General features: G+C 41.4%; 1 protein-coding gene across 1 annotated transcript in view; it reads left to right on the forward strand.

Moving 5' to 3' along the window:
- Positions 1-16,031, forward strand: part of LOC147107528 (uncharacterized) — an 85,411-nt gene that overhangs the window by 51,417 nt on the left and 17,963 nt on the right. The window contains exons 12-16 of the mRNA XM_086006614.1: positions 652-684; positions 7,246-7,355; positions 8,242-8,371; positions 13,900-14,039; positions 14,851-14,974. Coding sequence (XP_085862740.1) covers positions 652-684; positions 7,246-7,355; positions 8,242-8,371; positions 13,900-14,039; positions 14,851-14,974 — 537 coding nt within the window. The remainder of the gene's footprint in view (positions 1-651; positions 685-7,245; positions 7,356-8,241; positions 8,372-13,899; positions 14,040-14,850; positions 14,975-16,031) is intronic.

The raw sequence follows: 16,031 nt of genomic DNA on the forward strand, positions 1-16,031 counted from the left end.
TCCCAGTAAGTAGCCAGTTCTAGGTTACTTATTTTTAATTGTAGAACATTTTGCATAAACCTAGAAATCTTAGAGATTAACAATTATAACTTTCTTTTTAAAACAAGAAGTGCCCACAATGATGAAGGTGTTACCATTTTTATTAATAGACTCATTAGAAATCACAAGATACCCACAGCCATGGTGGCTCTGCACTTTTATTCAGTACTGCTCACTATGATAAGTTTATATGGGCAGTTTCCATTATAAATAGAAATTTATAATGGAAATATACAAAAATAAGGACAGAAAGTATCTCTTTCAAATGGAGACTGAATTGTGTCCATGCGCACTGGTCCAATTATTCCCCACCTTCTAACCATACTTCATCTGACGACTACACTTAGTTGTGCTCCTTGTGCAATGCCCTAGGAGGTTGATTACGGTGAGTAAAATGTTCCTTTTATAGCCAATCATTCCTACTGAGCAAACAGTGATGGTAATGGAGTCCATATTTCTTAACAATGAAATGAAATGCCTGATGTTTATTCTAGAATGTGCTATGTTTTAATATTCAGCAAATTTTGTAATAACAACTAACCATTTAGTGTATTGAAATAATGAAGTATATTTTAGGCTGGTTGAACAAATATTCTGTGAATTGTATTACAGGAACCTGTTGGAGGGAATGAAGCACAGTTTCAGGTATAATAAGCATTAATTGCATAACATTAATAATTCATTTCATTTAATGAATATTTAAAAACCAATAATCTTCACTTATAGTTACTGGCACTAATTTGTTTGAAAGGGGAATGAGGCAAGTTGGTCCACTGACATCTGTTCTATTCACTGTCTTCATCAGTGATGTGTTGGATAACATCAACCTCAGAAATATCTGTTAAGACATTTCTGAACCAATTGTGGCATTGCTTTTTACACATGACATGTTGTTGGGAAAGTCACCTGGAGATTGTGCCCTCTATCATCAATACTGCGCTCCCTGGTGGGAGCCCCCCGAGTGTAGTAGCATGGCTCTGCATAACTCCAAAGGAAATCTCAAAGGTATTGATTGGAAGATACGTCTGCCCCAGTTGCTGATTTATACTGGTACCTGTTTATTTTCTGGTGGGTGCTAACTTAGTTTGAGCAGGATCCTTTGGGACTGTGCTCAGAAGGAGTGAAAGGTGCTCTGGTGTTCTTGCATTAAAGGACACCGTGCTGCAGTGCCAATTCTAGAAGTTTACTTCATGTATGGGATTTATTTCTGAAAGAGTCACGGTGCCTCAGAAAATGTATATTTTTGATAATTTATTTGGTGCTTTTGAGGGCATTTTGAAATGGACTTTTTATATATACACAAAGGTGTCATGATACGTATACTACTTCTGATAAGAGAATATAGCCCACTAAGCTGGATGGAAAAGGACTGTAATGGTGAATCATATTCATTGTGGTAATCTACTATTAACAAAATAATGTACTTTTTTCTTGATTCTTATTTGAAGTTGTTTCTTGCTATACCACTGTACTTTTTTGAGCCTAGAAATTGCTGTAATAATACCAAACAAACACTTATTAATTTTGCATGGTATTCCTTTGTGTGCTATTTTAAGGCAAAGGTTAAACCATTTATTTTAAATCTGTTAAGGCCTCCATTAAAATAATGGACAAAAGAAAGTCACAGGAATACGTTAAATGTTCATCTGATAATATCGGCAGCAACTGGGCTTTGGTCCCAAAATTAATCACTAATCATATATTAGCATAGTATCAAAATAGCTTCTCATTACAGTAACTGTCACAGAGACTAGATCTTCATCAGATGGCTGTGCACATCACCTTCACCTTTTGCCATCATTTGCTGTCTTGAGCTTTCTGAGCCAGCATTTGATGTGTTTCTTTGGATCCCAAAAGGGAAGAGGTGATCCATTCAAGTCCACAGCATAACATTTGCCATGTTTGAAACAAGCAGTGGTGTTCTGTTGTCACTTCTCTTTATGCTTCTGTGCCTTCATTAACATGCAACTCTTCAAAATTGGATTTCAATCAAAATCCTACATAATTTAAGCTGAATTCTTCTTTAGATGAGAGCCTTGGCTTTCAAGGAGAGCTGATACAGCCAAGGATAAAATAAACCTAAATCATTAATCAGGTGCCAGGTTTGAGGAATAATCAATTTAGAGGTCACAGACCATTCCTAATTATTCATTAACAGTGAGTTGGGATTTCTTATCAACCTGCTTTAATATTACTTAAGTTTATGAAAGGGAAGAGTTTTATGTCATGACAGTATGGAACATATATGAATGAAGATTAAGCATAGCATGTAATGGTAATGTAGGTTATATCTGTGGGCCCAAATATCAAAATCTCACTCTGCCACCATAACTGTGGTGGAGCAGGAATCGCAATATATCAGTGGAAAGAAAGTCTGACCCTGCCGAGTTTCCAGGGTCAGGATGTAATCAGACCATTTAAATAAAACAGGCAGCAGTATCTGGGCATCCTGGGCACAGTGCAAAATGTGATGATGGAATACTGCGTATAGACAAAGCCAGCAGAACTGACTAAAACTACTGGCGAGCTGGCTGCTTGGAGGCAAGAGCTATCCCCTGCACACTTGGCTCATGACTCCTCTCAGAAACCCACAGTCAGCAGCCAAACTGTGCTACAATGAGTTCCATGGCTTGACTAGAGCCCTTGTCAAGCAGACCATTGGAGTCCTCAAGCAATGATTCCACTGCCTGAACACTTCCTCCATTACAGCCCAAAAAGAGTGTCCCATATGACTTGTGGTTTGCCTCCTTGAAAAAGTGTAACATCCCCACCGACACCTGGGAATCCCTGGCCCAAGACCGCACAAAGTGGAGGAGAAGCATCCGGGAAGGCGCCGAACACCTCGAGTTTCTTCGTCGGGAGCAAGCGGAAGCCAAGCGCAAGGAGCGCAAGGAGCGCACGTCAACCCAAGCACCCCACCCACTCGCCCCTTCAACCACCGTCTGCCCCACTTGTGACAGAGACTGCAGGTCCCGCATTGGACTCATCAGTCACCTGCGAACTCATTTTCAATGTGGAAGCAAGTCATCCTCGGTTCCCGAGGGACTGCCTAAGAAGAAGAAGAAGAAGAAGGTTTGCTGTATGCTGCATAACTTTGTTCTGCAACTGGAACATTGCATGGAGCCACCACTGGAGAAAGACCTTCAGCAAGATAAGGGAGATAACACTAACAGAGTGACTGCTGCCAACGAACCAGAAGCTGCGCAGAAGCGTTCTGCGCATAAATCTGCCGAGCGCTGGGTTGGTTTAATATTAATGTATAATAATATCGCGGGGGGAGGGTTGCGGAGTGCTGGGTTGGTTTAATATTAATGTATAATAATATCGCGGGGGGAGGGTTGCGGAGCGCTGGGTTGGTTTAATATTAATGTATAATAATATCGCGGGGGAGGGTTGCGGAGATTAATTTGTTTGGAGTGCGAGCTCCATGTGAAGGGAAAGGAGAAGAGAAATAATAAAAATGGAGTTCAACATAGATAAATGTAAGGTATTACATTTTGGTAGGAAGAATAGGGAGGCTACTTATTGGAGGGTGCGAGTCTAGGTGGGGTAGAGGAACAAAGGGATCTTGGAGTACAAACAAATCACTAAAAGTTGCTCCACAGGTTAGCAAGGCCATAAAAAAAGAAAACCAAGCACTAGGGTTTATTTCTAGAGGGATAGAATTGAAAAGTAGGGAAGCTATGCTAAATCTTGAGTACTGCATACAGTTCTGGTCGCCATATTATAAAAAGGATATAGAAGCACTGGAGAGGGTGCAGAGAAGATTTACAAGGATGATACCAGAAATGCAAGGGTATACACATCAGGAAAGGATGAGCAGGCTGAGTCTCTTTTCTCTTGGAAAAAGGCTGAGGGGTGACCTAATAGAGGTCTTTAAAATCATAAAAGATTTTGATAGAGTGGATACAGAGAAAATGTTTCCACTTGTGGGGAAGAGCATAACTAGAGGCCATCAATATAAGATAGTCACCAAGAAATCAAATAGGGAATTCAGAAGAAACTTCTTTACCCAAAGAGTGGTGAGAATGTGGACCTTGCTACCACAGGGAGTGGTTTAAGCGAATTGTATAGATGCATTGAAGGGACGGTTAGATAAGCATATGATGGAGAAAGGAATAGAGGGTTATGCTGATAGGTTTAGATGAGGAAAGACGGGAGGAGGCTCGAGAGGAGCATAAATGCCGCATGGACTGGTTAGGCCGAATGGCCTGTTTCTGTGCTGTATATCCTATGTAATCCTATTTAATGGACGTTTGCTGAGTTTTGCTGGTGCAGGAGCCCCCCTCAGTCACTGACTCATTCCCAGAGAAGATGAAGAGCTCTCTCTTTCTCTCATCTCAGGAATGCAGTGAGGTGCGGAATTAGCTGTGGAGGTTACTTAAAGGCGCATGGTTGCATCTAAAGCACAATTAAAATAAAACTGATTCGCCGTCTAGTGTCGATAAAAGCTAGCTTGATGTATTCAGTCAATTGTTGGAAGTGTTTTCTTGGTGATGGCGACAATATTTTCTTTTCAGTTAGCGAACAACCAAAAAAACACCAGAACTGCGCATGTGCAACAACTTCATTTCGTTGGCAGCAGTCACGTCCATACACTAATGGCATTGAGGTTGGCGAAGAAACAGAAGTGCTCCAGCACTTGCCTTCAGCCAGAGCTCTTCAGCAGCAGCTCGTTGAACAATCCCTTCCCCATAAATGAACAATTATGTTCGGTATCTATGCCGGGGCTACCACCCTTCAATAAGCATAGTGCACATGCTGAGAATAAGAAGCAGCAGGTGTGGGCAAGCGGAGGAAGTTGTTGTCACGGCAGTAGCAGGTGTTGAGTGTGTGAGTACAAACAGAAGGATGTGCAGTGAAGATTCCCGTTGTGATTGGAGGGAGGCTTGTAAAGCGGGGGAGGAACGGATTGCTAGGACTTGGGTTAAAGTCTGGTGTTGCCGGTCTGTGTGGAGAGTAAGAGAGATTTGAAGAAGAGTCTTACTTTGGTAAGCCTAGTAAGCTCGTTAAATTTCTTCCTGCACTGCAGCCAGGAACTGTGGTGCTGGCATTCCCTTGCTCAGCCACATCTCTCCATTGTAGCTGGCTAATTTTGCAGGGCACCATCACCCAGCTGAAGGAAAGACCTTCTTCTTCCTGGTGCTCACTTGTTCCATGAGGTCCTCTACGGCTGTATCTGAAAATTGGGGTGCTCAGGCTCTCATCATTTGGCTTGCTGCTTCAATAATGTGTTGTCCACTCACCACCACTGAAAACTCCACCTTCCCTTTAAGAGCTGCAGGTTGTCTTTAAGAAGCAGCAGACCTGTTACATTTCCCACACTCCCAAACAGCGAGCTGTCTATAGGCAGTGCAATTAGCGCTAGCAGCTCTCCTCCTGTGTTTAAATGAGACCCAATTACAAAAATCATTTGTGCATCCCACCGGCATCATCGGACAGGCAGAGCAGACACCCCAGTCACTGCCCCGCCTGATCAGCGTCACAAACAAAAATTATACCACCATCAACTGGCAGCAGCCATGGGGTACGGTAACATAGTGGTTATGTTACTGGACTAGTAATCCAGAGACCTGGACTAATTTAAATCTCACCACAGCAGCTGGGGAATTTAAATTCAGTTAATTAAATAAAACTGGAATATAAAGCTAGTATCAGTAATGAAACTACCAGATTGTCATAAAAACCCAACAAATGGATTCACTAATGTCCCTTTAGGGAAGGAAATCTGCCATCCTTACCTGGTCTGGCCTATAGGTGACCCCAGAACAGCAATATGGCTGACTCTTAACTGCCCTCTGAAATGGCCTAGCAAGCCACTCGGTTGTATAAGGCAGTTCACCACCACCTTCTCAATGGCAATTAGGGATGGGCAATAAATGCTGGCTTTGACAATGATGCCCACATCCTGTGAATGAATTAAAAAAAGGAAGACCCAATGCAAAAATGCGTCTTCTTTGCAATAGGTTTAAAAATAAAACCCACACATTTATATTGCTGTGACCACCAGCTGCTGGAGGCCAGCACTTCAAAAGCTAGAAACCAAAAAATCAATATAAAGCAGCTTAAGAAACCCTTTTGATTAATTCAGGTGATCAAAGCAGGAGGTGCATTGGCACAGCTTGTTGGTGCTACTACTTACTATATAGTAGGACAGGGTGCTTTCATGATTTTGCATACAGTGAGCTCCCAGTAATAGTTGTGACATGAGGGAGATGCCTGCTCCTCCAAGTAGCCAGCTTATGTATGAATCAAAGAATCATAGAATGGTTACAGCACAGGGGGCCATTTGGCCCGTCGAGCTCGTGCCGGCTCTCTAAGAGCACTTCAGCTAGTCCCACTCTCCCGCCCTTTCCCCGTAGCCCTGCATTTTTTTTTCCTTCAGGTACTCATCCAATTCCCTTTTGAAAGCCACGATTGAATCGGCCTCCACCACCCTTTCAGGCAGTGCATTCCAGATCCTAACCACTCGCTGTGTAAGAAAGTTTTTCCTCATGTCGCCTATGGAATGAACATTTGGAACTAGGTTATCTCAGAATTTTCCAGAAGATGGGGGAGGGGGAAATAAAATGTATCAAAATGTATAAATGCCTTCATGTATATTATTATGTTGAAGGCTGTGGAAAGGTTAACTGTGACAAGCAGATACTTCCATTTTGTTTTCATCTGTAAACAATATGATGTCAATGTATGAATAAGCTTATATCTGTTATGGAAAAGATCTTCGAAAGTTTTTTAAAATTCGTTTATGGGATGTGGGCATCTCTGGCAAGGCCAGCATTTATTGCCCATCCCTAATTGTCCTTGAGAAGGTGGTGGTGAGCCACCTTCTTGAACCACTGCAGTCCATGTGGTGAAGGTACTCCCACAGTGCTGTTCGGGAGGGAGTTCCACGATTTTGACCCAGTGATGATGAAGGATTGGCGATATACTTCTAAGTCAGGATGGTGTGTGACTTGGAGGAGAACTTGGAGGTGGTGGTGTTCCCATGCGCCTGCTGCCCTTGTCTTTCTAGGTGGAAGAGGTCGCGGGTTTGGGAGGTGCTGCCGAAGAAGCCTTGGCGAGTTGCTGCAGTGCATCTTGTAGATGGTACACACTGCAGCCACGGTACGCCGGTGGTGGAGGGAGTGAATGTTTAAGGTGGCGGATGGGGTGCCAATCAAGCGGGCTGTATTACAAAACTATTGTTATGCATCTGTATTACAGCTCCGAGCATACAACGGAATTGACTTTCAAGGAGAAAGTGTTGAATTTGTGACGGAAATGCCCAGTTTACCACCTTTACAACCAAATTCATTTAAGGTTCTTCGTGGATGGTAAGAGTGTGAAAACATTTACTTTTGGCATTTTATTGGATGTGAAGCACTTAAGAACATAAGAACATAAGAACATAAGAAATAGGAGCAGGAGTAGGCCAATCGGCCCCTCGAGCCTGCTCCACCATTCAATAAGATCATGGCTGATCTGATCCTAACCTCAAATCTTCTATCACTCTGCATCCCCCGAACCCATGTGATCTCCCGGGAGAGGCGAAAAACCAGATAAAGACCCAATGGCCAATTTGGGAGAAAAAAATCTGGGAAATTCCTCTCCGACCCATCTCGGCGATCGAAATTCTTCCAGGAGATCACTCTGTCCCTATATTTTCTACAGTACTTACCTTCTGTAAAGGCGATCTCCACCCCAGCCAGGAACAGGAATAAAACCATCTCCTGAAATCTAACAGAATTAGAACACAGTAGGAGCTTGGGACATAAATGCAAATTCTTCTTATCTATCTATATGGACCCTTAAAATGAGGTACCTGCATAAACTGTTGTTACCCTTTCATTTCTAAAATAATTTCCCAATTGATGATAAAATGTATGCTCAATACATTTTTTGTAAAACTGCTTTTTTCAGCCCTGTTATGGGGGAACAAGAAAGTTTCCTGTTTATAAAGAATGGGTTTATGGTGTTGTTACACATAACAGAATAGAGCCACCCCAGGGCTATTTTCTACACATTTACATTTATCCTCTAGTACTAGCACTTGATAAAGTGACTTCTCAATATATAATTTAGGAATTACAGCATAAAATATAAAATATGCAAGGTCTCCAAAGCTGAAATTATTTTTGCAATATACAGCATAGTATGTTGAAAACATCTTATGATATTTATACAAATATGCCTTTTACTTTCTTTTTCTCACCTTCAAAGCTGGGTCTTGTATGATGAAAAAGATTATGCGGGCTGCCAGTATGTGTTAGAGGAAGGACACTACCCAGACCTCGATTCCCTGGGATGCCTGTCAGCCAAGCCAATCAGATCTCTGAAGCCCATCAGAAATGTAAGTGCTTTTTGTAACTCACTGTGGTACAAATCAAAATTTGTTTAACTGCATTTGTCTCACAACCAGCCTGACTGTCCACTGCCAGTTCTGCCTTGACCCGCTCAAATGGTATCACCTCTCCTTTTGCATGGTCAAAACCTCCTCCTGCTCCAGAATTATTCTGGACAGCAATTCAAGCTCCTTTTCGCCACCACAAAGCCTCTCTTTTGACTTCCCTTCCCTACCCCTTCTATCATCAGTTTTGGCACCAGTGCAAGGAACTCGTGGATTTTTCCCTCCAAGACTGGGCCCTTTTGTTCAGCTGCTTCTGCCTCCTTCAGCCCTGACTCCTTTCCCCGCCCCTGCCCTCCCTCTGCATCCACCTTTCCCAATCTGCAACTTTCTATAGTTTCTCTCCCATTTCGTACAGAGCAGACTTATCAGACTGATTTCCTTTATGTGCACCACCTGCTCCCTTGGTCCCATTCCATCGAGATCTTTAGACATAACACACAGAGGACATTCTCTCCCCAGGGCTATTTCCTGTCTGTAGCCCACAGTTCTTCTTCCAGCTGATTAGGTTTTGTAGATCGGTGCAGTGTTGAGGAAGTTAGCCAATAGTCCATCCTTCTAGTGTGATTTGTCCTTTTTTTTGTTGTTCAAGTTTAACAAATGGGTCTGACTGGTACTGACAGAACTTTCTTTACAAAGCCTTTCCCATTAATTGTACTATACATTTGGCATTCAGGCCCACAGACTATTCACTGTTCAATGTTTGATTAGCAGAAATAAATTTAGAGATATCACAAGACCTCATATTTTAAGTTTTCTAGTTTTTTTTTAAGCTTTTAATGTATAAATTGGGTGCTTACTTTTCTTCACAAGCCTCCAGGGTCCCACATTAGCCAAAACTGGCCCATGGACATTGCCACCATTTTAAATTTGTGGCACACAGAATAACAAACTAGGGACTCATGATTACATATTCTTGTCATGAGCCAGGGATCATTCTTGCCTATCACACTGTTCCTCGTCATTTATTCTACAAGCCTTTACAGCAGCTAGTGAAAAATGGCACTTCAATTGCTCCACACTGTCTATGGTCAATTCTGAAGGACCAAATAACTTTACCATTCTAATTAGTGCTTTCCCTTGATGATTCAGAACATGAGACATTTATCACTGTCTCATGGGAAATTCTGCAGGTAGCGTCAGTGCTGAGGAGTTAGTGAGAGCAGCATTGACTAGGATGAATGGAGTTTCAGAATTATCCTTTCTGACAGATGCAAAGCCCCACCTAGTGGTCATGAATGAGCAGAATATTGTACATCATCTGACAAATGTTGTTAATTTTTTGGACCAAGTGCACATTGAATTGATTCCTAGCGCAGTAATGTTAGCAGTAAGAATAACATGAAAAAGCAAATTAGGAAAACTAAGCAACAACGTGCATTCAATAACTCACTCCATAACTGATGGGACAGTGGGAAACAGTTATTTAATACTGATCCTTAGGGCAAACTGATATTGTTACCTCTCCTTGGGTAAATCCTGCCTAAAAGCTTGTACAGTATATTAGTTTTAAATAGTACTTGAATCATGACGGTATGATGTTTACATTTAATATAGTATATCAAAATTCATCTTAATTCTGCAATGGGCCATATAACAAATAGCCTGGATTTTCCTCTTACCGATGTGGCGAAACCTCTATCTGCTCTTAAAATGAAAGTGACAGCCTACACCAGGAGCTTTTGCTTGAAAAAATGCAAAGTGAGAATGTCTTCTGGTTGTTCAGAAATACAGTCAAACTCAGGTGTCATCAGGCAGACCATATGGAGATGAGGACATGCACACGGACCAAGCAATTACATATCATGTTAGGCTGTCAGTGGGCCATGAGCATTTAAGGCTGTGTGACAAAGGATATTTCCAGGTGGAAGCTGGGCTTGTGCAGATCATTGCGTTACCTCCTGGGCATTGATGGTGAGCTCTTGAAGCATTTTAACACAGTGAGGTGGTTGTAAGTGGCCATCATACTTAGTATAGTGCATTCTTGGAAGGTATGTCTGGTGCTTTTTGCCTCACCTCACCTGGTAAAAATCATAAAATTTTTTGTGACAATGGGTTATTGTACATGGGTTATGGAGTTGGCATTCCTCAGCTATAGGCCTGAGCAAATCCTTATATAACTCAGTATCAAACAGGGCCTTAGCAAACTTTGGCAGGATCAGTTCTTGAGGGTACTAGTAACCACTGGGATCACGTCCCAAGTAATTTTAGCCCCAACTAATTTAGCAGTTTTTGTTTCCTGTATTGTTTATCCACGTAGGAAAAAAGGTGTCAATCTAAATATTTTTGAAGTAGGTGAAATGGAACAAATCTAAGTAGGTTGGCCAAAACAGGCAGCTCTATATGTAGATTAATGTCATCCTGAAGTATTTTGATTAGGCCCTTATATGGGTATATGGGTCTATGTCATTGAATAGGCAATGGTTTCTCTGTGTAATCATTAACTAAGGATGACAGCTAAAAGCAGTAATTGTTTCAGGTTAAGTCTCAAATCCTTCTTCATAACAGGTGTTAAATTGGTGAGTAATTACTAACTGTGATATTTGATTACACAAACTTATTTGATTTTTCTCCAATGTCGATAGGAATAAAGCAATGCAAATATATTCCACAAGATCAAATTAACATGTATTTAATTTGGAACTAATTTATTTGAGTGCTAGAAGCTGTCAGATCCTGATACTTATAGTCCTAGCACAATACAAATTGGGTTTTTACACCAGTAAAGTGACTCATTTTTAAACAATGCTACTGGGAGCCTCACAAAGTGCTAAAGTAAAGATTTATATATTTATTTATAAAGTCAGTGTTTCTTTTATAAAAAGAGGTAAGCTGGACCTGGCACTACTCCACAATTACAACTTCCTTATTTTTATTTTTAAATAACTCTTATCCATGAAAGGGAAAAAAAAACCTCAAAGAACAATTATAAATATTTATATTTTTAAATATTAAAGAAATGTAAGGGGAGGTAAATGACCCCTTAATTTACTGACAGGATTCCAAAAATGACTACTTCAAGCTATTACTTTAACACCTGATAGCGTCACTGTCTTCAAATGGCAGTAGAAGTAAAATCAAAAATTCTATTTTCCAGCAAAGGTACAGCTTAAAATTGGACCTTTTAAGCTCATAAACTACAGTGTGATATTATCATCTAAACATTTAATACATTTGTATCAAATTCCTTTGCTGTTTTAAAATAAACATTCGTGCTCCTCGTGGCCACACAAAAATCAGTGCCACGTGTCTTCTTTTGGACGTTTGACAGCAGCTCCAACAGTCCCTTTATGGACCGCTGGTAAGGTCACTCTTCGTCCAGTACCCAGGGTAGAGTGAGCACAGCATATGCTCTGCCCATTGGTACCTGAAAATTGCATTGGCGTAGAACTTCAATTTAAATATTTTGATTAATGGGGTGGCACAATACACTACAAAGGGGACAGATATCCTGAAAACTTTTCCGTGGACTATGGCTTACTATTACTGATGCTTAAAGGAGAACTGAATTTGAAGAATAAAATAAAGAACAGATTAGAAAAGTGAATAAACATATAGGCCTGGGTTTTTCTAGACCCATTGGCTACACAGTAGATGGGACTTCCGCCAGCAACCGACGGCATTTTCTCCGAGGGGCCCTAATTTTATACGTAGTTTTAGTTTTAAATGGATTCCCATTCTTGACCAGTGCTCTGTCACTGCGAGTGAAGGAAATGCTGTTTAGCTGCAATAGCTTACAGGTCCAGAAGCACAGAAAATTGAGTGAGAGAGTGAGAGTAAGTACAAGAGGCTTCAAATGGCAGAAGCAGGAGCAGCATTGCGGGTATCTAGGTGACCAAAGCCCCAAGGTTGTCAGCGGTTTCTGTGTAGGCAGAGATGAGGGCAAGGAGAGACAGGCTTTTTCCCACCCAAAACACACAGCCCCAGAACAGCATGGTGCAGGCAGTATTGAGGAAGCTGCTCAGGAGGTCAATGACACCTTAACCACCCAACAAAAGGCAATACAGTGTCAGAAATATTTTACTGACCTCCCAAGTTTGGCCAAGGTAAGTGAAAGCATGAGTACCTATGCGGATCCTAAAATAATGCTAGAATTATGTTCACACCATCTATATCTACAGTGTAAATGAAGAAAAGAATGAGACACTTAATGTGCATCAGACACCTCACCAACCCATCCCCCCTAACAACATGCATCCCTCTCCCAAAAGTTCACTGGTCCTTAACCCATTTCCTGAGTGTTCGAGCGAAAAGTGAAGATTGCTGTGTAACCTACAGCTAAAAGCGCTCTCGTGAGGGAATGTCTGCAGACACCTGTCTCTATTTTTTTAATGACTGTGGGTGTTGCTGGCAAGGCTGGCATTTATTGCCCGTCCCTAATCGACCTGAGGATGTGGTGGTGGGCTGCCTTCTTCTTGAACTGCTAGTCTGTGTGGCACTCCCACAATGCTGTTAGAGGGGGAATTCCAGGATTTTGACCCAGTGACAATGAATGCCGATATATATCCAAGTCAGGATGGAGCAATTGGAGGTGATGGTGTTCCTATGTACCTGCTTCAATTAGGGTCCTTCTAGCTGCTGGAGGTCACGGGTTTGGGAGGTGCTGCCAAAGAAGCCTTGCAAGTTGCTGTAGTGGATCTTGTAGATAGAACACACTGCAGCCACAGTGCACCGGTGGTGAATCAAGCAGACTGATTTGTCCTGGGTGGTGTGGAGCTTCTTGAGTGTTGTTGAAGCTGCACCCAAGCAAGAGGAGAGTATTCCATTATACATGACTTGCAGGTGGTGGAGAGGCTTAAGTAGTCAAGAGATGAGCCATTTGCTGCAGAATATCCAGCCTCTGATGACATTTATGTGGCTGTTCTGATTGAGTTTCTGGTCAATGGTAACCCCCAGGATGTTAATGGTGGGGGAACTCAGCAGTGGTAATGGCATTGAATGTCAAGAGGAGGTGGTTACAGATCTTGTTGGAGCTGGTCATTGCCTAGCACTTGTGTGGCACAAATGTTACTCGTCACGTTTTAGCCCAAGCCTGGATATTGTCCTTCCATCACTTTGATGATGATTGGCTGTAGGCTGATAGGGCAGTAATTAGCAAGGTTGAATTTGTCCTGCTTTTTATGGGCAGAACATACACAACATGCATTTCTATAGCACCTTTAATGTTGTAAAATATCCCAAAGTGTAATCAGACAAGATTGACCACTTAACAGGAATGACCAGAATAGCTAAAGCAAGACTCTAAACTTGCAACAATCACTTTTATTATGCTGATAATATAAGATGTTGAGAAGGTGTATTAATATTTAGTGCTAGGGTGTGGTTACTTTAACAATTTGTATTTGGTATCACGGTTCATTAGAGAGTAAAATATGCTTTTTGTCATGAAAAGAAATTACTTTATGTCACAACTGTTTCTTGGTAGTATGGGGAGCATCTGCTCAGTGTGACCCTATTGTTATTTCTTGTTTTAGGATTTTTCCATGCCATCTATCAGCTTATTTAGCCTTTATTCATTTGAATGTCAAGAGCTGATTCTTACAGAAGGTGCCAGTTGCTTGAAGGACAAGGGGTATTACAAATATCCAAAGTCAGTAAAGGTGAACAGCGGAATGTAAGTAGGCACAAATCCCTAAATGCCTGCAGTTCTAATATTTAGGAGGCATATTTATTTCTGTACTAGGGATGAGGAAGCCCAGAGAAGGTAGTTGATTCTGGGTCAGTTGACATCATTAAAAGGGTAATAAAAGGCATTAAAAGCCTTGCTATCGGTTGAGTGGAAGGATTTGAAGGTTGTAGAGATATTAGGGTAAATTCTCCAAGTGTCCTAGCCAACATTTATCCTTCAACCAACTAAAGCATCATCATTCTCATAAAAATTATGAACAAATACATTAAGTAAATTTGTTCTATTTGGTGTTCAAAATCATGAGGGGTCTAGCCAGAGTAGAGAGAGAGAAACTGTTCCCATTGGCAGAAGGGCCAAGAACCAGAGGACACAGATTTAAGGTGATTGGCAGAACTAAAGGCGACATGAGGAAAAACTTTTTTACGCAGCGAGTGGTTAGCATCTGGAATGCACTGCCTGAAAGGGTGGTGGAGGCAGACTCAATCGTGGCTTTCAAAAGGGAATTGGATGAGTACCTGAAGGAAAAAAATTTGCAGGGCTACGGGGAAAAGGTGGGGGAGTGGGACTAGCTGAGGTGCTCTTGCAGAGAACCGGCAGGGGCGCGACGGGCTGAATAGCCTCCTTCTGTGCTGTAACCATTCTATGATTCTATTTTCCCACACAAAACACTAAAACACGTTCAAAAAATAAATGTTTATTAGGTATAGATGACATTTAATCAGAGTATGTAAACCAAGAAGATTAATTCAGCTCTCATTTTACAATTCATCATAATGCATTATCTGTATCTAATCAGATGGATAGCCTATGAACATGCCAACTTTAGAGGAAAGCAATTACTTTTGGAAGGTACTGAAATTGCCAACTGGAATAAATACAGCGGATGGAAGACAATTGGCTCAATTTATCCACTGAAACAGGTAAGTTGCCAAGCTTTTGCAATTTAAAACTATATAAAACTTCAATGTCCTCAGGTCTGTGTCCCCCGTCCATTTGCTTCATGTTTTTCCAAATCCCACCCCAAACTCTTGTGCTTCTAATTCTTCATCCCTGCCAAACGACATGCTTCCAAAAATAGTGTTGCTGCCTCCTGCTTTTGATATTGAAGCAGAGGAGGAATACCACTGAGGAAAAGGATTTGCCCAGCCTCTTACAATTTGAAACTGGTATATTAACAGTACAGATAAAATGCTAGTTTCAGTGTAAAACTGCCCCAACACACTCGGGGGCATTCTCCCAATTATCTCACTCTAAGGGCAGAAAGGAGCAGCTGTATTAATGAAAATATACTGGGAGGGAAAATTTGGTTCATATTGAACTGGAGGAAGGATTCAGTGACATGTTGGACAGGAAGTGTGGAATTCGAAGACACATCAGGTTGGCAAGTGGGGAGAAATGAGCCTGCGTGTTAGATATCTGCCTTAAGCATTCCTATCAGCATCGTCTGACTGCTCGAGTTTATGGGCACCTGCTAATACCGAGCCCTTTGTATAGAGAATAAACAATGGTAAGTATGCTACAAGAAGTAACGTCTTGATTTTCATACAGCACAAGTACATAAATTGAGTTGTTTACAAATTCAATCAATTTTAAAAGTATGTTACATCACCTTTTTTTACAATATAGACAGTTGATATTGTTTGTCTTTCTCAGCTTTCCCACTGGAAGTTTACTGTCAGGTTTTGTATCTTCTATTAACATTGCTAACAGCTACATTTTTGTCAACCTGGCTCCACATTGGCTGACAGTGAGAAGGGATGAAAATGTTATACTCGGCTAGGGTTATAATGCAGTCATTCTAATGAAAGAGTAAGTTTAACGGAAAAATATTACGCCTTTTTAACGGTGATATCCTGCGTTGTGAATGTGCTTTTGATTTTCATAGTTGCCACAGTGCACAAGTTACTCACCTGATGATGGAACCAAGTGATCCTGAAAACTGCTGACTCTAGACTGATTTGGGGTGCCTGGAGTGAT

Source organism: Somniosus microcephalus, chromosome 14 (assembly GCF_052327205.1).
Source record: "Somniosus microcephalus isolate GS21.2 chromosome 14, FLI_Smic_1.0, whole genome shotgun sequence".
Lineage (NCBI taxonomy): Eukaryota > Metazoa > Chordata > Chondrichthyes > Squaliformes > Somniosidae > Somniosus > Somniosus microcephalus.